Here is a 22777-nt window from a genome sequence, read left to right as displayed (position 1 = left end):
AAAAACACAGGATGAAACTAAATTACAGACAGTTCTATAGTAAACTGAACCACCTAATTCAGTAGCACTGCTGTATAAAATTAACCACAGAATCTCACCGATATAGGCTAGTTCAGCAAACGCTTGTCCATTAGAAATATAAAACAGGACAAGGGAGAGTGTATGTGGGTGTGTTGTGAGCTAAAAACATTCGACACCCAGATGCATCTTTTGCTGTATTTCTCAGTCATCTTGCTATTTTTGATTTGTTGGTCAGTGTTGTTGCAGCTGTTTGTTGTTGTTTTGATTCCTCAGTAATTTGAACACAGGCATACACACACACACATTGACAACATGGAGAAAGATGTATATTATACACATGATTAAGACTTATTTAAACATATTAACCAGCTACTGCTATGTGGTGAGCACTGCCCTGTGCCACTGTTACCTTGCAGCAAAAAGGTCTTGGGTTTAAATCCCGGTCTGCAGTCTTTCTAAATGCAGTTTGGATGTTCTCCCCGTGCATCTGGGTAGTCCAGCTTCCTCCCACATTCCAGAAACATTACTTTTATGCCCCTTTTCCATTATTATCTAATCTATTAAAGGTCAGATTGATCGGGTCAGTTTAACACGGTTTGATTCAATTTCCATTACAGTTGAGCTCCATCTCCATCTTCAAAGTGATGAGGTTTAGAGACACAAACACAACACCAGTTTAGACTGTTGCTTCATTTATGGCTGCTGTCAGACTCAGAGGGAAGGAACAGAACCAGAGAAGGTTCTGAGCAGCCCTGGGCAACCAAGAGCTGAAGCACTGTGGATTAGTATAGGAAAGAGAAGGAAGCCGTGCTGTACCATACAAAAGGATATGAACTGAAGGATGTGTGAGGGTGAGCTAATGCTGCCTAATGCTAGCTTGCTATAATAGTGCTCATATATACAATAAGCCCAGCGTAAAACAATTTAATGGTTGAAAATATTAATTACTAAAATATGCTATGACTAATGACTCCGCCCCCTACCCAATCAGTGAGCGAAAATCTTCTGACGCTGTGTTTTCAGTGCGGCTCGGAAAGGTTGGAACCACAAGAAACTTGGTACTAAAAACAGCAACAGTTCCACGTAACAGTTACTAATGGAAAAGGTGAAAAAGATTGTGGAACTGCAGAAATCCGCTCTGAGTAAGAAATACTGGAAAAGGGGCACCAGGTGAGTTGGTTACTCTAAATTGCCCATATTAGTGTATTTATGCATTGTTTGTTATTATGTTGATCTGTAATGGACCGGAGACCTGTCCAGGATGTTCCCCACGTCTCACCCAGTGAGTTAAATAGGCACCAGCCCCACGCAACTCTGTAAAGACAAGGAGGAAAACATAGTTTCAAGGATTTTTTATTGTAATTGTGTTAGAGAGAACGACACTAGGACCAGCTGCACTTTTCATTGCAGCACAATATCCTTCCCTTTCTCACAGACGACTGGGACAAACGTCTACAGAAAATAACAGGGATGGAAGTGAGAACTGTTTGACTAGAAGTGAATGTGTAGGTAAGTGCCAGCAAGAAAAACACCAAAGTACTTAGTTTTGTCAATAGCCTGGTGTCTGATATCTCAGAGAAAATATTGATAATCATGGAAAAGCATCCAGCAGTGAAAAACCCCATCATTCACACAGTAGCCGTTGGTGTTGGGAAGCAAAAATCTGAAATCCTGGAAGAGGATTTTATTCATTTAATGAACAAAGTTTAATGTCTCAATACTGGGGTGTTTTTCAGTGGACCTCTACCAACACTTTGGTGTGAAGATGAGAGATTCAATAGACTGCACAACAAATTGCTTTAAAAAGTACGTGCTGCAAAATTTTGAACTTCATCGACAACTTCAACATTTAGGATTGCAGGATTTTTTTTCAAGGCAAGATGGATTTTGTCTTTATAAGTACAACTCTTCACTTTCACTCTTCAGATTTTTAATTCTATGAATCACACCTGCTGCCTCTGCCATGTACAGAAGACGACAAGAAAGTCCACGGACAACTACAGCCTGCGGAGAGAACGATGAACCATGGACGACAGAGGTCCCAGAAAGAGATTTCTTCATCGCTACAAGTTTAATCTCCCCAGACTCCAACAGGACAAGACAGAGATAGAGCAGGGTTTCAGGAGCAGAATCAGCTTTATGTTATGGTTTTATGAGGGGAAACCACTTGAATTTCTCTCCATAATAAAATAATAATAAGAATAAATAATCTGAATTTAGAGTAAACATTTTGGGCTTATCTGTAGAAGTAGGTATAATTGTAATAATGTTAAAAATAATGTTTTTGTCTCACTATCAGCAGGTTCATTGTGACATCCCTACTGCACATGATCGAATATCCTCAGACCTCTAAAATGTGTTTAACTGAAGTTGTTACTGTAACAACACAGTTGTTGGCATATGAATACAATGATTATTGTGTATTTTCCTTTTTAAAAAAAAATATTATTCTCCTTTAGAAAGTCTAGGCTTCTGCTGGCAACAACTTCCCTCTACCGATGACCCACATGAACCTGTCTTTCAGTGTTTAACCCTATTGCCCTCCTAGATATAGCTACTGACTGAGCTTCTAGCGTGACTAACTCTATGTGCTCTCTTTCAGACTCTAACCTTGAAAACTGGCTCAGAGTTTATCTGTTCTTTCTTTCTAGATGAAATGACTAAAGGAGCTACATCCATTAACATTTACTTTTCCTTCCCATAGAAAGGACTCCTGGATCAGTGCTTCTTTGTTCTTCTTGTGTCTCTGTTCTCTCAAACCCCCAGTCGGTCGTGGCAGATGGCCGCTCACACTGAGCCTGGTTCTGGTTCTACTGGAGGTTTCTTCCTGTTAAAAGGGAGTTTTTCCTCTCCACTGTCGCTACATGCATGCTCAGTATGAGGGATTGCTGCAAAGCCAACACCAGTGACTGTCCACTGTCTCTACATGCTCATCTAGGAGGAGGGAATGCTGCAAGTCACTGACTGGATGCAATCTGCTGGGTTTCCTTAGACAGAAAAACGTTTTATCCAATTTGAATAAATAACTGAATCTGACTGCACTGTTCAATGGTTAGGATTAACTGGAATGTATGTACCTGACTTGAAATCTGTATAATTTGACTGAACTGACTTAGCCCATTTTAAAGTTACCCACCTTTCACACAATGCGACAGAAAACAACACTCCAATTATTTTTACCTCTGCCTTCCTCCGTCCCTGTTGGATGTAGTAAGGGGGTGTCAGGTTTAGCCTAAACTGGCTCAGTTATGATTGAGGTGCAAACACACCCTCCATTTCTGCTACCTGTGCGACACCTTTTCTTTTCCAAAGGTTATAATCAGTTTGACAGAGACAAGTACCCTGAATCAATGGCCAACAGTGGGCTCTAGATGGACAACCCTTATCAGTTTATATTTTACTTAGTACCCCTACACATAGCCCATTCTAAAATGCCAAAACTAACACTCGGTAGTTTATTCTTACCTCTCCAACAACCCCGCACCATTCCAGACCCTTTGTGAAGTGCCTAGAGACGACATGTGTTGTGAATTGGTGCTATATAAATAAACTGAATTGAAAACTGAATTGAATTAAACATTAGTCCTGTGAAGCTAAACATAAGAATGCTCTGGTCAGCAAACTGAAGGGACTTTAAGGGAAAGCTGTGGGATAAACCTGAGCAACCTCAAAAATTAAGCTACAGCCCTTTTCATGCTAACAGTCCATCACCTGACAGGAAAGAAAAGACTGTCTCTACTCCACTCTGGTCATCGACACATAAAGCTCTCCAGCATTCCAAATTCTTACAAACAACAAGATGTGATGGGCAGTCAGTGAGAGAAGACCCTGGTACAAGTCACCTACTACATCACACCTACTCACCAACTTGGACTATCTGAGAACTAACCATGAGACTGAAAATGAGCAGAACCAAGCAGGGAGGTCACAAAACACAACCTTTAGGAGCAAATTAAAGAAACGTCACCAGCGGGATTCACAAGAGATCAGTTTTGTGTTCTGTAAAGTCAGTCACATGACTTATGTTATTGTCTCCAGCCCAAAAGAAGGAAAGTAAAGTCTTACCAGTGCAGGCCACTGTATGTGTCTGGTCTTGGATCCCTGCAGTAGGCCTCCAGCTCCTGCTCCTCCAGCTGCTCCATCCTTTCTCTTTGCCCAGACCAGCTGGTGCTCCAGGAGGAACAGCTGGAAATCCTCATAGACCTTCACCCACTCCCTTTTCTCCCACTCCAGGTCATCAAACTCCACATACACCTAGAAAGAGGAACAAAGAACAGCTACTGAAAACAGCATCCTACTACAAGATGGTATTGTGACATTGGGTGTTCAGGGGTGACACTGAAAACAACCTTTGGTTGGTTATAGTTTTATAGTGAGGATGTAATTTATTAAGAGAGGAAAATCTATCCAAACTCACCTGGCCCTATGTAAAAAGTAAGCCTAATAACTGGCTGTTCGACCCTTTATACACCTACTGCTTTTCTTAGCTCAGGGTTAATCATTGAAATAAAAAAATAATGAAAGAGAAGAAAAATGAAGTAGAGGGGAAAATAATGATTAATTAAAGGTACAGTTATTAGTTGGTTATTAATATTTTAACATGCATTTTTAACTCAAGGTACCAGTTGTCAAATTAGATTTAAAAAAGGGTTGCTGCTCTCAAGAACTGTATTTATTTTTTAAATACATTTGTCAAAAAGAATATAAACAATCATACCTAAACCAAGGCTTGATGTTACAGTTATTTATTAAAGAATTGAAGTCTGAATAAATATAATCACACTTTTGAAAGGTTTTTTAATATTAAATGTATTTTTAAAAATGTTGTTTGATAGAGTCAACAGCCTTCTCATGCCCTCTTTAAGATAATCCATTCCTGCTGGAGTGCACAGATGTGAACATGCATCATCTCTCTCTCTCTCTCCTTCAATCCCTCCCCCACTCTTCTCTGTGCAGGCAGAGAGGAAGACAGAGCAGAAAAGGGATCAACGAGTGCATCTCTCCTTAATCAGGCTCCTGCCCTCCTCTCCTCCAGTAATGCCCCACTGCAGTCAACTGAGTGATCGCTCATCATTAGAACATCCAACATCCACCTGAGAGGATGGTAGGTCAAGCATGGATAGAAATTCTTCAGCATCTCTGTGCTTATCAATGCTTCATACAATGCTCTAAACACTGGTATACCCTGACACCGGTAACCAACACATAGACATTTATTACATCAACCAGTGAAGCTCAACAAGGTAAGACAGGAAAAATCTGGTAAATCTGTTGGCTTTTGAAAGTCAACTCCCTGAGATTAATGTGCAAATAAAACAATGTCCCCAGTGAACAGTGATCAAACACCCCTTATACCCGTGCATGTAAGGAAATAAAAAACTACCCTGGCTTCTCAGATGAGAATGATACACATAAGGACTGAGGAAGATCTTTAGCTGTTACTATAGAAACTGGGAACTGGTGGTGGTGGATCCACACGCTGTTCTAGCATTGCTTTCTGACCAGTTGATATTGATGAGCCGGAGCCAAAGGTGGATATGTACGAGAGACCTTTAAGGTAGCTGTAATTAAACCTTGTCTTAAGAAACCTTTGCTTGATCAAGATGATTTAATAAATTATAGACCTATATCCAATCTTCTGTTTTTATCTAAAATTCTTGAGAAAATAGTTGCTAATCAAATGTGATTGATATGCATTTGATACAGTCGATCACAATATTCTCTTAGAAAGGCTGGAATATGCTGTAGGGATCAGGGGAACAGAACTAGGCTGGTTTAAATATGATTTGTCTGACAGATTCCAGTTTGTTCATGTAAATGATAAATCATCTTTAAACTCCAGGGTTAATTGTGGAGTACCACAGGGCTCAGTACTTGGGACAATTCTCTTTACTATATACAGGCGTTGGACAATGAAACTGAAACATCTGGTTTAAGACCACAATAATTTATTCGTATGGTGTAGGGCCTCCTTTTGCGGCCAATGCGTCTTGGGAATGACATATACAAGTCCTGCACAGTGGTCAGAGGGATTTTAAGCCACTCTTCTTGCAGGATAGTGGCCAGGTCACTACGTGATACTGGTGGAGGAAAATATTTCCTGACTCGCTCCTCCAAAACACCCTAAAGTGGCTCAATAATATTTAGATCTGGTGACTGTGCAGGCCATGGGAGATGTTCAACTTCACTTTCATGTTCATCAAACCAATCTTTCACCAGTCTTGCTGTGTGTATTGGTGCATTGTCATCCTGATACACGGCACCGCCTTCAGGATACAATGTTTGAACCATTGGATGCACATGGTCCTCAAGAATGGTTCGGTAATCCTTGGCAGTGACGTGCCCATCTAGCACAAGTATTGGGCCAAGGGAATGCCATGATATGGCAGCCCAAACCATCACTGATCCACCCCCATGCTTCACTCTGGGCATGCAACAGTCTGGGTGGTACGCTTCTTTGGGGCTTCTCCACACTGTAACTCTCCCGGATGTGGGGTAAACAGTAAAGGTGGACTCATCAGAGAACAATACATGTTTCGCATTGTCTACAGCCCAAGATTTGCTGCAACATTGAAACCGACGTTTGGGATTGGCATGAGTGACCAAAGGTTTGGCTATAGCAGCCCGGCCGCGTACGTTGACCCTGTGGAGCTCCCAACGGACAGTTCTGGTGGAAACAGGAGAGTTGAGGTGCACATTTAATTCTGACGTGATTTGGGCAGCCGTGGTTTTATGTTTTTTGGATACAATCCGGGTTAGCACCCGAACATCCCTTTCAGACAGCTTCCTCTTGCGTCCACAGTAAATCCTGTTGGATGTGGTTCGTCCTTCTTGGTGGTATGATGACATTACCCTGGATACCCTGGTATGTCATCCATAATGTTGTGTGCATTTCAATATTTTGAGCAAAACTGTGCTCTTACCCTGCTAATTGAACCTTCACACTCTGCTCTTACAGGTGCAATGTGCAATCAATGAAGACTGGCTACCAGGCTGGTCCAATTTAGCCATGAAACCTCCCACACTAAAATGACAGGTGTTTCAGTTTCATTGTCCAACCCATGTATATATATGCTTCCAATAGGTCAATTTAGATTCCATAGAAGTAGAATGGGAGGCAGATCCTTTAGTCATCAGGCTCCTCTCCTGTGGAACCAGCTCCCAGTTTTAGTCCATGAGGCAGACACCCTGTCTACTTTTAAGGCTAGGCTTAAAACTTTCCTTTTTGATAAAGCTTATAGTTAGAGTGGCTTAGGTTATCCTGAGCTATCTCTGTGGTTATGCTGCTATAGGCTTAGACTGCTGGAGGACATAATGACCACTTTTGTTCTCTTCGCTACATTCTCACACTAGTCTCTCTCTATTTTGCTTTATTTGCTGTTATTTCAGCTTTTAACTTTATGTTCTCTCTCTTTTCTCTTCCTAGAAGCTACACCTCGCCTGACTCTGTGTCTACCAGTGACACTTTTCTGGAGGGGGCATCGGCCAAGCTACTGCTTCCAACAACTTCATAACTTAACATATCATACACTTGGTCCTGTCTTTCAGTGTTGTCCACGAGACCCTGTCTCTCCTAGACATCGCTATTGGCTGAGCTTCTACTGTGACTAACTGTATGTGCTCTCTTGCTAGACTTGAAAACTGGCTCAGAGTTCATCTGCTTAGCTGTCATTCTCTGCTAGATGAAGCCTCTAAAGGATCTATAATCATTAATGTTTCACTTTTCTTTCCCATAGAAAGGACTCCTGGATCAGTGCTTCTTTGTTCTCTTTGTGTGTCTGCTCTGTTCTCTCAAACCCCCAGTCGGTCGTGGCAAATGGCCGCTCACACTGAGCCTGGTTCTGCTGGAGGTTTCTTCCTGTTAAAAGGGAGTTTTTCCTCTCCACTGTCGCTACATGCATGTTTAGTATGAGAGATTGCTGCAAAGTCAACGCCTGTGACTGTCCACTGTCTCTACATGCTCATCTAGGACGAATGACTGCTGCAAGTCACTGACTCGATGCAATCTGCTAGGTTTCTTTAGATAGAAAAGCTTTTAACAAATTTGAATAATAATTCTGGTAGAACCAAATAATGTGGAAGTATATTCTGTATTAATATGGCCAGACCCTGCCACGATGAAAAAGGTCTGTAATAAACAAAATTGTTGGCTCACACTACTTACAAATGTTTTAAGGATGAAAACATTTCCAGGCAATCAAAGTCAGGGTGATAATCATTATATATTAGAAGGACTTCTATATAAATTCATCTAAATATTATTGACACTGTTAGCAGCTCTAAAATGAAAAGACTTTGTTTAAATGTGGTTTTAGCGGTACAGTGGAGTATAATCTGCCCATCACTATCAGATGAGGAGCTGATTTCTGACTGGCTGAACCAGAGGTACCTAAGAGCCAATGAGCATGAGGCATCAGAGCAGCCAACCAGTGTGTAGGGAGCAGCCAAATCTGCCTCTTAAATACTGGAGCAGGAAAAAAATTGAGCTTTATAAAATACAGAGTAGAGAAAACAGAATATTACTGCTGATAGTACTATGCAACATCATTGTGAAGACAAGGACAAAACAAAGACATTTAATCATATAATGCTGTTAGTGCTCATTAATGTGTTTGTGTATTTATTTTCTACATGCAAATACAACAATCACTCAAGCCTGAGAGTGTGATTCCTTGGCAGTTTAAGTTGTTAAATTACCTTCTAGTATTTTTTGTATTTCAATAAAAACAATCGTATCTGTATTTTGCTGTAATGAAACTGAGCCTTAAACCCACCAAGTTCTTTCTGGTAATTAGGTTTCAAACAGCTTCATGGCACTTTTCTCACACAGTCTGAGTCGAAACTTTGCTTTAAGTACTGCAGACACAACAAACACAAAAGTTGATTCTTTTTTAAATTGACCCCATCATGTATGTTAGTTTTACGTATTAAAAAGATGAGGATGGGCTAAATAAGCACAGCTGTTGTGTTAGCAACCATTACTTTATTTAGCACCTTGGTGAACCCAGAAAAGGCCTGAAGGAGGCAAGATGCTGATTAGCTTACAGACGAAATTATTGTGCTGCAGGCTCACTGCAAACAGAAGAACAAGGTTATAAGATGTGAATATAGAAGGATGGCTAAATCAAACAACCGATTACCGTTATTTGAATAAAATTACTGAGTGGTCAAAAACTTTCTTCACACTTAATCAGGATTAGATCAAGATTCTCAGGAAAAGTAGGCTCAGGTTAAAGTCTGAAATAATGTTGAACTTTTCATCCAGCTTAGTGTAACCCTTGTTTGTGGCTAATTGATCAGGTAGCATTTCATATATGTTTCTCTGTCTGAAAAATAAATAAAATCCTGTTTGAACTGTTAAATGTGGTACTGTTGCTATCAAGTTTTAGGTCTAGCTGATTCTGGTGCATGCTGGAGCCTGTAGTTCTAGATCGCAATAACTCCACAAGCTTTGAGCTACAAACATCCTAACATCACATCCCTGGACACAGTTTTTTCATGAAGACCAACAACCAATAAGCGTCATGTTTGATCTGCCAAATTAAAGATAAAAAGTAAAAACACTCATGTTTAACATTAATAACAAGGTTGATTTATACTGGAGTAACAGACTACCTTCTTGCTGTCAATCTGACGTCACCATCACACAGTTTAAATAGGTCAGTACACTGCATAGAGCTGCAGTCAAAGCTGATACTTTCCACTGAATCCATAAAGATCATTTCCAAACAGTCCTTTAATATCAACAGGTAGAGTTCATAAACCCTGTTCCTAAGGCTGGGTTTATCTGTCATGTACAGAAGTGCTGGTACCGATCAGAGTCCAGCTAGTCAGGGCTGGGAAACATTGGGTGAAATAACTGTGTGCAGTGATCTTGAGATGAATGATGAGATCTCTGTAGATCACCTGCCAACCTGGGGTGGGATCTGATTTAGAAATCGAATCAAGTCGTGACTAGATGTTTATACTTAAATCATGCTGCAACGAGCAGATTCTTTGGTTGAGGAAACCTAAACCAGTTCTTCTGGAAACAGGAGAGATCTGGCTTTACCAGCATCCCCTGTTGGACACTGAAAGCACTTTGGTGGAGGAGAGAGGCTCTGTTGTGTGGGCTCACTGGGATGTGAGTAATGTGAAGGAGCTGAAGTAATACCCAATGACAGCATGAAGAGACATTCCTTCATCCACAAAGTCAGTTCTCTCTGTGAAAGCCACATGGGAATGAAGATGGCAAGAATGATTCACACAGTGAAGATGTGTAACAAAGCATGGAGGTCTGGGAGAAGCCCCACAAATGGGTGGGTGAGGATGAAGAGAAACAAAAGAAATAAACAGAGGCAAAAGAGAGATGTTAGAGAGATGGCAACCATGACTTTAGGGGACCAACAAGTTAAATCATTGATTTAAAAACTGTGTGCTGCTGGGGAGCAGCCAACGTTGCATAAAACCTTCAGTCTCCTCTCAGTCTTCTTGCTGATAGACTTGTCCTGATCTCCTTCCTGTTATTTTATTGTTATATAAAACAGACAGCATTTATATCCACATAGCTCAAAGTAACCCTGCTGTGCATAATCAGGCAAACTTCTCAGATTCAACCCCTAGATATGTCTACAGGGCGGCACATTTCAGCATCAAATGCACATTTTCTCTAATTAGGCCTGCAGATAGGTTAAAGACCAACTTAATTAGATATAAGATCCACATTACTTTTAAAAAAACGTCAAAGCTACAACAAGAAAAATAAAAGCATGCAGTCTTCCCTCTCCAACACTTTCACATCCTTGCTTTATTTTCCTTCCTCTTTCTGCTCTCAGTCCATCTCTCCTGATAATACGGCTCTAATAATAGCCAAGTCGTACTGAGACAATCGTTTGGAATCTAGGGCAGCCGTTGCAGAAGCTGTATGGGAAAATCCCTCGTCTGGCCCACGCTGTATGGCTGCTTGCTTTGCACAACGCATGCATACATGGATTTTATTAATCCCTCTGTCCTGTTCAGGCATAAAAGAAGGGCTGTTATCTTTAGAAACCAAAGGACATCACTCTCAGTTCAAGACCAAATTGCTCAAAACTAAACCTGGCAAGTGTCAAAACTACAAAGTATCTTAAGCACTTCCTGTAATAGAAATGTTATGTCTAGATTAAATAGTATTTCATGAAGGTACCATGAAGGTATTGCACTAAGATCTGGTCAAATACACAGAAGAACTCTTAGACAATGCCAAAAACATCTGGAATTGATAATAAACATCAAGCTTTGTTGTAGTGATCATTTTGTGTTTAAATTTCAGTCAGATGTAAATAAAGCAAGCCGAAGGTTCTGTTTAAGTATAACAACAATGTTTTTAACATATTTATAGTATTTCTAGAAGTTGGAACAAAGACATTTTCTGGTTTTTGCGTTGCTGATATAGAAAATAAATGTTAATGTTTCATACATATGTTAATGTTTTGTTGAACTGGATGTCTGAATAAAAGTGAATATGAAGAGGAGATATTACGTGGCAGAATTATGGTGTGCACTGCTGATGCTACTGTAGAACGTGGCTCTGGTATGGATGAAGACAGGCCTAGATCTTAAACGGTCCAGGTTTTACATGCTCCTGGTGCTGGAAGGTTCCAGCATCACCTATCTGTTATATGACTCTCCCTACAGGCGCATTCAAGCCTCTTCGATTATGTTAATTAACACCACTAAACTAACAGAGTGTTGCTTTACAGTCCAGGCTGGCTGGCTGGCTGGCTGTGTGTGTGTGTGTGTGTGTGTGTGTGTGTGTGTGTGTGTGTGTGTGTGTGTGTGTGTGTGTGTGTGTGTGAGAGCCCAAACCTGAACTAACACATTTGCACAGAACCACACAATGAGCCTCTCACATTTCATAGCAAGAGAACCAACAGAAAGCACTTGGGAAAATTAGTTTCTTACTCTTCTTCTCTGAATTGCCCTGTCTTTCAGACCCCAACTGAGTCCATTCAACCTTCTAAGAACTGTTGTCCCCCAGGGGTGTGTTCTATCCCCACTCCTCTTCTCCCTGTACGCAAATGACTGCACCTCAAGGAACTCGTCCGTGAAACTCCTGAAGCTTGCAGACAACACCACTGTCATTGGTTTGATCCAGGACGGTGATGAGTCTGCATGCAGACAGGAGGTGGATCAGCAGGTACACTGGTGTTGTCAGAACCACCTGGAACTCAACCCACTCAAGACTGTGGAAATGGTGGTGGACCTTCGGAGAACACCACCCCCATACATCCCCCTCACCATCCTCAACAACACCATGTCTGCTGTGGACCACTTCAGGTTCTTAGAAACCACCATCTCTGAGGACCTGAGATGGTCTTCACACATAGACACTGTTCAAAAGAAGGCCCAGCAGAGACTGTACTTCCTGAGGCAACTCAAGAAGTTCAACCTTCCACAGGAGCTGCTGGTCATCTTCTACACTGCCATCATTAGGTCTGTCCTGTCTTCATCCATCTCAGTGTGGTTTGGCTCATCCACAAAACAGGACAGGTCCAGACTGCAACAAATAATCAGGACTGCAGAGAGAATAATCAGAGCTGACCTTCCCTCCATCCAGGACTTATACAGGTCTAGGGTCAGAAAAAGAGCTGCTAAAATCTCTGCAGACCCCACACACCCTGCACATATAGAGTTTTACCTTCAGGCCGCCGCTACAGAGCGCTGTTTACTAAAACAAGCCGCCACAGAGACAGTTTCTTACCCCAGGCCGTTTCTCTGATGAACATTTAATAGAGTACCAAACAACTGTATACTGAAGTTGCAAATGCACCTTTTTATTCATATATGTGTATATTTGTATATTGTATATATGTATACTCTTTAATGCAAAAACAAAAACCAGAGAGCTAAGTGTACCAGAGTCAAATTCCTAGTTTGTATGTACGAACTTGGCAATAAAGCTGATTCTGATTCTTTCCATTACTTCACTTTGAATAGGACAAGGTACACAGTCTACTGAGTACTACTGAATGACGACAAATTTGTTGGCGAGTTTGTGTATTTTAAGCTGAAATGCTTTAAAAGGACTAAAGTTTACTGTTTAGAGATGTTCTTTGTGGACATTGTGTCTTTCATTTTAACACCACAAACAAAATAGCAAAAAAACATTCCTTAAAAATGACAAATACATCCTAATCCAAGTAATGTGTAGGATAGCTTTCCTAAACAATACTATAGTGTTTTAACCTGTGGCCATTAGTTATATTCCTGTATTAGAGATGTTTTCTCTGAACGTCTCCATCCAGAAACCTGCAGGCATCTAAAGATCCACCAGAAACATGTGGAGACAGGAGCTACATTCTGTTGGGTTAAATGAGAGCTCTGAAACAAACATGTAATTGATTTTCAAGGTGAAGATTAATTAAAACATTTTAGGTAAAACAACCAGGATGTCATTAAAATACTTCTGGAATAAAACTGCTTTTATAATGAGTCAAATCACAGATATACTACTGACTTAAGGTCTTACTTCGATAATAGATGTTACAGCTAAAATGTTGGAGTTTCCAGTCTGGACAGTTTTATTTAAGGAATTTAAGGAATGCTGTTGTAAAGCCATTGACCCAGCAGGAACCCAAAATCAAATCTGCATAACAACTACAACCATTGCCCCTTTTCCATTGCCCATAGAAAGCCCTAGGATTCTGAAAGCCTAGGTCACGTTTTGATATAAATTTACCCAGGTAATTTAACTTTCCCAGGGCTTTACTTTCACAGGTAAATTGTCCTTTTATACCATTAATTTGTCACAAAAAGTAGTTTTAATATTTTTTTTAAGCAAGAAAGTACACCTCAAAACTTCATCTGTGCAGTCAGTTCATCAAGAATGAGCTCACATTAAAATGTTTTATCTGAGTTTTCGGAGCAGCGGAGCTCTTCTTACAGGCTGGTCTGGCTGCTAAAAGTAAGCTAATGTCCCTTTTCCACTGGCTCGTTTTAGCAGGCGCGGCTCTGCACCACTTGGTTTCGCTTTACTCCGTAAGGTAACTGTTGTGTTTCCACTGACCCCCCAATGGCTGAAGCTATGGTGACTGAAGCCCCGCCTCCAGCCATGAGTGTAGAGCGCTGTGCTGCTATTAACGTTACTGTTACATTGTCACATTAAAGCAATCTGTGTGAAATGATAAAAAATAAATAAAAAACAAAAACATAAATAAACTAAATACTAATAACGTTTGTATTAATGTATATGCAAGAATGTCTTATTTATGTTTTTATGTCTAAAATGATCCACAGGGATAATTACCTGGACCACAGCCCAGCCAGAACTTATAAATTAAGGTTCAGGGGTCCTGATGTGAGGGGGTGTGGCAGTAGAAGCAGAGAGGAGAGACGCTGATGTCTGGATGGTGAATCTCCAAAGTTTGCCGTAAGAAGTTGCAATTTTGGGTTTTATGAGGAAGTCTTTGCTTCAGCCAGAACATCTAACAATCATCTATGGATGAATAACCCAAACATGGTGAGCTAAAAGGGAAGCATACACAATGTTCATCCTTCGATCCTTTCTTTCAGTAATCCCTTAAATCCATACATTACACCACTGTATGAGAGCTTTTTATGGTTTATTTAAATAAAGCAAACAAAGGAGAAAACTTTTATTCATACTGGACACTATATGTAACACAACCCACTGCAGCAGTGTCAACAAAGGCTTCGCTGTGCAATAAAAGCATTTGTTTTTATCAATAAAAACTACAAAGTCCATGAAAAAGTGAAACTAAGAAAATGCAATTTCACTGACAGACTAGCCGTGAAGACCTCTTCAGTCAGATTAAAACCAGCCATAAACCTCTGATCATTACACAGCACTTACACTGTGAAACTGTAATTTAATCACTTCAAATTGAGCAGTCTGTAACATTCCAAGATATGCAATAACTAAAGCCTGAGGAGTATAATCCAAGCATGCAGCTGCAGCAGCCATGTGTTTAAATCTGTTAACCCATGGTGCAGTGATGGTTATTTTTATTAGGATAGAAACGTTTTGCACTGGTAAATGCAGCAGAAATGCAGGGGGGAGTAATACTGTTCCCAGGAAACTATCTTGGTTCTTGGAATTGGGTCCTGCAGCGGAGACATGCCTTAACTTGCAATAAAACTTGGAACTCATCTAGCTTACATTAAATATTGATAAAAAGGTTTTAAAAATAAAGTATTAATTGAGGAACATCGTTTTGAAATAGTAAGGTTACAGTTAAAGTCAACTTCCTTGAACCACCACCTTAACGTGGTGGAGGGGTTTGAGTGCTCAAATGATCCTAGAGGCTATGTTGTCTGGGGCCTAAGTGCCCCTGGTAGGGTCTCCCATGGCAAACAGGCTCTAGGTGATGGGTCAGACAAAGAGTGGTTCAAGAATCCCTCATGAAGAAAAAAATATCGAGGCACATGACGTCGCCCGGTACGGCGGAGCCGGGGTCCCACCCTGGAGCCAGGCCTGGGGTCGGGACTCGTCGGAGAGCGCCTGGTGGCCGGGTTGCTCCTCGCGGGACCCGGCCGGGCCAAGCCCGAACGAGAGACGTGAGGCCATCCCCCAGTGGGCCCACCACCTGCAGGGGGAACCGTGAGGGACCGGTGCAAAGAGGATTGGGTGGTGGACGAAGGTGGACTATTTCTAGTCGATATCTCTCGACCTCAGCGGCCCGATTCCCGGATGCTTAGGCTGGCTCTAGGGACGTGGAATGTCACCTCGCTGGGGGGGAAGGAGCCTGAGCTTGTGCGGGAGGTCGAAAGATATCGACTAGAAATAGTCGGGCTTGCCTCCACGCACAGCGTGGGCTCTGGAACCCATCTCCTTGAGAGGGGTTGGACTCTGTTCTACCCTGGAGTGGCCCACGGGGAGAGGCGGCGGGCTGGTGTGGGTTTGCTTGTTGCCCCCCAGCTCAGCCGTCTCGTGTTGGGGTTTACCCCAGTGGATGAGAGGGTCGTATCCCTGCGCCTTCGGGTTGGGGAGAGGTCTCTGACTATCATTTCAGCCTACGGGCCGAGTGGCAGTGCAGAGTACCCGGCCTTCTTGGCGTCCCTGTCAGGGGTGCTGGATAGTGCCCCTCCCGGGGACTCCATTATTCTGCTGGGGGACTTCAACGCCCACTTTGGTAACGACAGTGACACCTGGAGAGGCATGATTGGGAGGAATGGCCTCCCCGATCTGAATCCGAGTGGTGTTTTGTTATTGGACTTCTGTGCTAGTCACGGATTGTCCATAACGAACACCATGTTCAAACATAAGGGTGTCCATCAGTGGACTTGGCACCAGGACACCCTAGGCAGGAGGTCGATGATCAACTTTGTTGTCGTATCATCAGATCTTCGGCCGCATGTTTTGGACACTCGGGTGAAGAGAGGGGCTGAGCTGTCCACTGATCATCACCTGGTGGTGAGTTGGATCCGCTGGAGGAGGAGAAAGCCGGTCAGACTTGGCAGGCCCAAGCGCATAGTGAGGGTCTGCTGGGAACGTCTGGCGGAGCCCTCTGCCAGGGATGTATTCAACTCCCACCTCCGGGAGAGCTTCGACCAGATCCCGGGGGATGTTGGAGACATAGAGTCCGAGTGGACCATGTTCTCCGCATCTATTATTGATGCTGCTGCCCATAGCTGTGGCCGTAAGGTCTGCGGTGCCTGTCGCGGCGGCAATCCCAGAACCCGGTGGTGGACACCGGCAGTAAGGGATGCTGTTAAGCTGAAGAAGGAGTCCTATCGGCTGTGGTTGGCTTGTGGGACTCCTGAGGCGTCTGACGGGTACCGTGAGGCCAAGCGTGCTGCGGCCCGGGCTGTGGCAGAGGCAAAAACACGGGCCTGGGAGGAGTTCGGTGAGGCCATGGAGAAGGACTACCGGTTGGCCTCGAAGCGATTCTGGCAAACCGTTCGTTGCCTCAGGAGGGGGAAGCAGTGCTTTGCCAACACTGTTTATAGTAGGGGCGGGTGACTGCTGACCTCGACTGAGGACATTATCGGGCGGTGGAAGGAGTACTTCGAGGATCTCCTCAATCCTGCCATCACGCATTCCGTGGTGGAAACAGAGGCTGGGGACTCGGGGTCGGACTCTTTCATCACCCAGGCTGAAGTCACCGAGGTGGTTAAAAAGCTCCGCAGTGGCAAGGCTTCGGGGGGGGGTTGAGATCCGCCCTGAGTACCTCAAGTCTCTGGATGTTGTAGGGCTGTCATGGTTGACACGTCTCTTCAACATTGCGTGGCTGTCAGGGACAGTGCCTCTGGACTGGCAGACTGGGGTGGTGGTCCCCCTTCATAAGAAGGGTGACCGGAGGGTGTGTTCCAACTACAGGGGGATCACACTCCTCAGCCTCCCTGGTAAGGCCTACGCCAGGGTATTGGAGAGGAGAGTCCGACCGATAGTCGAACCTCGGCTTCAGGAGGAGCAGTGTGGTTTTCGTCCCGGCCGTGGAACACTGGACCAGCTCTACACCCTCTACAGGGTGCTCGAGGGTTCATGGGAGTTTGCCCAACCGGTTCACATGTGTTTTGTGGACCTGGAGAAGGCATTCGACTGTGTCCCTCGTGATGCCCTGTGGGGGGTGCTCCAGGAGTATGGAATCGGGGGCCCTTTACTAGGGGCCATCCGGTCCCTGTACGAGCGGAGCAGGAGTTTGGTTCGCATTGCCGGCACTAAGTCGGACCTGTTCCCGGTGCATGTTGGACTCCGGCAGGGCTGCCCTTTGTCACCGGTCCTGTTCATAACTTTTATAGACAGGATTTCTAGACGCAGCCAAGGGCCGGAGGGGGTCGGGTTTGGGGACCAGTGGATTTCGTCTCTTCTTTTTGCAGATGACGTGGTCCTGCTGGTCCCTTCTAGCCAAGACCTACAGCATGCGCTGTGGCGGTTCGCAGCCGAGTGTGAAGCGGCTGCCATGAGGATCAGCTCCTCCAAGTATGAGGCCATGGTACTCGACCGGAAAAGGGTGGCTTGTCCTCTTCAGGTTGGAGGGGAGTTCCTGCCTCAAGTGGAGGAGTTTAAGTATCTCGGGGTCTTGTTCACGAGTGAGGGAAGAATGGAGCGGGAGATCGACAGACGAATCGGTGCGGCTGTCACAGCAATGGGGGCGCTGTGCTGGTCCGTTGTGGTTCAGAAAGAGCTGAGCCGAAAAGCAAAGCTCTCAATTTACTGGTCGGTCTACGTTCCTACCCTCACTTATGGCCATGAACTTTGGGTCATGACCGAAAGAACGAGATCCCGGATACAAGCGGCTGAAATGAGCTTCCTCCGTAGGGTGGCCGGGCACTCCCTTAGAGATAGGGTGAGGAGCTCGGCCATCCGGGAGGGGCTCGGAGTAGAGCCACTGCTCCTCCACATCGAGAGGAGCCAGTTGAGGTGGCTCGGGCATCTATACCGGATGCCTCCTGGACGCCTTCCTTGGGAGGTGTTCCAGGCACGTCCCACCGGGAGGAGGCCCAGGGGATGGCCCAGGACACGCTGGAGGGACTATGTCTCTTGGCTGGCCTGGGAACGCCTTGGGCTCCCCCTGGAGGAACTGGAGGAGGTGTCTGGAGAGAGGGACGTCTGGGCGTCTCTGTTGAGTCTGCTGCCCCCGCGACCCGGTCCCGGATAAAGCGGAAGACGACGAGTACGAGTACGAGGTTACAGTTAAAGTCAACCGTAGAACTTTTCTAATCTGTTAGTTATAATTAATTAATCTATGACTCATTTACTTTGTGTTTGTTCATCTGCTTGATATGTTGAATTAGCTGGGAGTAGGTATATAGTTTAGAGACTATATATACAGGGTTATGGGGATATGTTCTAACTTTTGAAATAAAACAACTGAAATGATTAATTTCCAACATAGTGCCAATGTTTGTTTCTATTCTAACACTGGACCAACTAAAGAAACATCCTTTAGCATTTCTGCAGCTTTGCTGGCTGGAACAAGGCACCAAATCTTTTCTTGATCTAAATATCTAAAGAAACGGACGAGAACATCATGATTAGGCTTAACCAGTTAAAATATAGCAGATTCTACCTACTCTGCATTCAAATAATGATTTCAATTAATAACCTTAATTAATATCCATGCCTTAATAATAATAAGGCATGGAGTCAGAAACATATGGAAGCAAATCGTTACCATATTTCAAATGAAAAACCATTTTCAGTTCTGCCTGCCACTGCCACACATTGAGCTCGGCCCTGCTGCAATTTAATCAATTTCTCGGCAAGTTTGCAATGTAATGCAATGCAGACGTGCACAGCGCCCCCCTACCGAACAAGATGGGTAGCTCGGTCAGCAGGGAGCTGAGGAAGAGCGGCTGCTGACGTCACTCTGCTGCGCCCGCCGCTCGGAATGCTTTTTCGTTTTCGTGGTCTGCCCGCAAAGTACTGCCCAGAACTCGAAAACGAAAAAGCAATGTCTGCTTTGTTTTCTTTTTGATTATAGCATAAAATGTGCAGTCGTGAAGAAGAAAATGCAAATGGGATGATTGATTACTAATTTTATTTATGGGTCAAATAATGCAGCTACATTCAATACAATGAAAAAGCATTTCTGGAAATGCTTTTTCATTTTCAAATTTTACATTTCAAATTGAATTTTGTATCTATTTGCTGGGGTACATTTTGAAAAATAAATCTCTATTGTCTTTTTCTTTTTCATTTTAATTAAGTGAAAGAATGAGCAGTCTTGAAGAAGAAAATTAAAATGCAAATAGGATTATTGATTATTAATTTCATTTATGAGTCAAACAATGCAGCCACATTCTTAAAATGAAAAAGCATTTCTGAAAATGCTTTTTCATTTGAAATATGGTAACGATTTGCTTCCATAGAAACAGGGCATGAAGAAAGTGGAAACTGATTCCAGTTTTCTGAATATACTAGAGCTCCCCTAGTTTGTACAGCTGAACAATAGTTTTTGTTGACAATTTTTATGATAGTCTTTTTAATTTTATTAAAATCCTTTACAAAAAGTTAAATTAGTTTTAATTAGAATTGCAGAGTCCACTCCTACCTGCAGCAGTACATGTAGAAGTGTGTGTGTGTGTTTAAGTTAGAAAAAAATAAATATTCTAAAATTTGAGTAAAAAAAATGAAAATCTTCTCTATCCACTTCATAATCACAAATTACTTTGTGTTGGTCTATTACATGCAAAGCAATGTATAGATATACTTTATCAGCACTTGAAACATTGACACAAAATTAGGTTAAAGCCTATTATCTTGGGGCTGCACGGTGGCGCAGTTGGTAGCACTGTTGCCTTGCAGCAAGAAGGTCAAGGGTTCGATTCCCGACCGGGGGTCTTTCTGCATGGAGTTTGCATGTTCTCCCCGTGCATGCGTGGGTTCTCACCGGGTACTCCGGCTTCCTCCCACAGTCCAAAGACATGCCTGTTAGGTTAATTGGTCTCTCTAAATTGCCCTTAGGTGTATGAATGAGTGTGTGCATGGTTGTTTGTGTGTTGCCCTGCGATGGACTGGCAACTTGTCCAGGGTGTACCCCGCCTCTCGCCCATAGAGATGCTGGAGATAGGCACCAGCTCCCCCGCGACCCACTATGGAATAAGCGGTAGAAAATGACTGACTGACTGACAAAATTTTGTCAAAATCAATATAAATTTATATAAACATCATCCCCCCAAGTTGGTGCCATTCTTCAGACCCCAACTCTGCAACAAGACCTCCCTTCCCCGCAGAGGATCACCTGAACCTGGCTGAGAATAGAACAGCAGACTGCTTGATCATCTACTAAATGACCAGCAGGACCCCTCCATTACTCCTTGGTTCAGTGGACCCAGATTGACAACTAGAGCAGAAACTAGTCAGAACCAGCACCAACCTTCCCTGTTGACTGTAGTTGATCACCAAAGAAAAATAACCAGAAACACAAACTGAACAGTGATGCTGCTGAATATGTTGGCATGGAGCAGATCTATCTTTACACTGTAAAAAGCTGCTTTAGAATAGTCATATATTTGCTCCTCAGGGGAAAAATGTATGTGTATCAGCAGCACAGTGACAGCACAGATACACAAGATAAGCAATAATCTATAAAAATGACAAAAGAATCTAAGGTGCATGCTTCCATACAGCATTTCAACACTTCCTCAAAGTCTTATTGCATCAACTGTTTTGCAGTTCGGAAAAGCAACAACAATAAATTATATACTGCCTTCTACTTATGGTCTGGCCCTAATTAAGGAAATTAAAATAGGGTCATATTGTAATTGATAATATTGTCTCTTTTTTTCTCTTTTAGTTAGAAAGAACCCTTAATTAGAAAGTTGCAGTGGTATCAAAAACGGTAACGGTATTGTGTTCAGAATTTCTGTATCGTGAGAACCCTGGTAAGTAAGTGACTTGGAGTAGTTTCAATGGAGGACGGGTAAATTCCCCACAATCCTCAGTGGTCAGGAGCAACACAGAGATGGCCATGGGTCAGCTACCAAGGAAGCAGGACCCCAGGCACACCTACAGGAGGAACCATATCCGCCGACAACAAGGAAAAAACGAGGCAAGGGCAAAGGAACAGAGGTCTTTAAGCCAGATGAACTAGGAAAGAGTACACCAAGTCCCCCAGCCCAGCACTGTGAGGTCATCTTATTTTGTATTCCGTAATGGGATGTCATTTAATTGGCTGAAGCCATGCAATCTGTAAAATACTAATGCCCAAATACCTGATGTTTCAGATCTGTAATGGGACGGTAGAACTGCTAAATAGAAGAGGAAGATGAAGAAGAGATAGGTAGGGTCTTTGACTTGTTCTAACCGAGAGGGAGATCTAAAATGGCTGAAATATTGATCAGAAGGGTAATTGCCTCTAGAACACAGAGGTTTGTACTTTTGAGAACAAGCATAACCTTATCAGCATATAGTCTAATTTTAGGTGGTATTATTTTGATGGATAGGAGCTTACAGTTTTTTACTAAATACAGTAAGAGGTGAAGGGGAGAGTAGACAACCGAAAAATTGGATCATTAATTTCTACACAGGCACTCTATGAGCTATACAATATTCTGACCCATGATAAGAAATTCTTACCAGATCCATATGTATATAGATGTTAATATTACAATATTCTGTTAAATGAAGGAGTCTACTTATGTTATTAATAGTGGATTTAATAAATCCAGTCCGGTGGGTATTACTGTTTCTGTCCTGATGGTCAGACGTGGGGCCTCATGTACAAAGCATTAAGTACAATAATTTTGCAGTGCAATGTTTAACGCACAACTTGGCAAGTACTAATGCCTGAAAGTGTGCGTAAATCCATGCAAACTTTAGACCTGCAGTGAAAATGTGCAGAACCCACACAAACTTTTCAACCGACAATAATAAACTACAGAAAACTAAAACTCACCTAAATACACAGAAATATGACTCCATTCAGCTTTATTTAATTCATGGAGCATCAAACCTGATGTTTTTTCATGAGTTTGATCTTTTATGGTTTAAACCAGAGCAATGAACTGAATCACATTTCTCGCAATACAAACGTAACACCTCAGAAAATGGTGAGAACAACCTCATTCAGATATAAACTGTGAAACCTCCTCTGTTTCTGCCACATGCAGATGGAAATTCACATCGATCTGTGCGCTGAGGAGCATAACATGCATGCAAATCATCTAAAGGGCACTTTCATTCTCACTGAAAAAGAAAACGTGTCAGACCAGCAGATTAATTCTAAACAAGCGAGTTTTGATGATTCCTAAGGTGGACAAGCTGGAGACATTCACACATGTCCGGAAATGGCAGCATAAAGTACTGCGTTATTATGGAACAATGGCAACT

At 42.8% G+C, this 22777-nt stretch overlaps 1 protein-coding gene across 4 annotated transcripts in view; it reads right to left on the bottom strand.

Moving 5' to 3' along the window:
• Positions 1 to 22777, bottom strand: part of jmjd1cb (jumonji domain containing 1Cb) — a 150796-nt gene that overhangs the window by 85984 nt on the left and 42035 nt on the right. For all 4 annotated transcript variants that reach the window (XM_047378097.1, XM_047378092.1, XM_047378094.1 and 1 more), the window contains one exon: positions 4087 to 4275. In XM_047378097.1, the coding sequence (XP_047234053.1) occupies positions 4087 to 4275 (189 nt within the window). The remainder of the gene's footprint in view (positions 1 to 4086; positions 4276 to 22777) is intronic.

Source organism: Girardinichthys multiradiatus, chromosome 10, assembly GCF_021462225.1.
Source record: "Girardinichthys multiradiatus isolate DD_20200921_A chromosome 10, DD_fGirMul_XY1, whole genome shotgun sequence".
Classification (NCBI taxonomy): Eukaryota; Metazoa; Chordata; class Actinopteri; order Cyprinodontiformes; family Goodeidae; genus Girardinichthys; species Girardinichthys multiradiatus.
The sequence above is the reverse complement of the archived record's forward strand: the minus strand, read 5'-3'. Positions and strand labels throughout refer to the sequence as shown.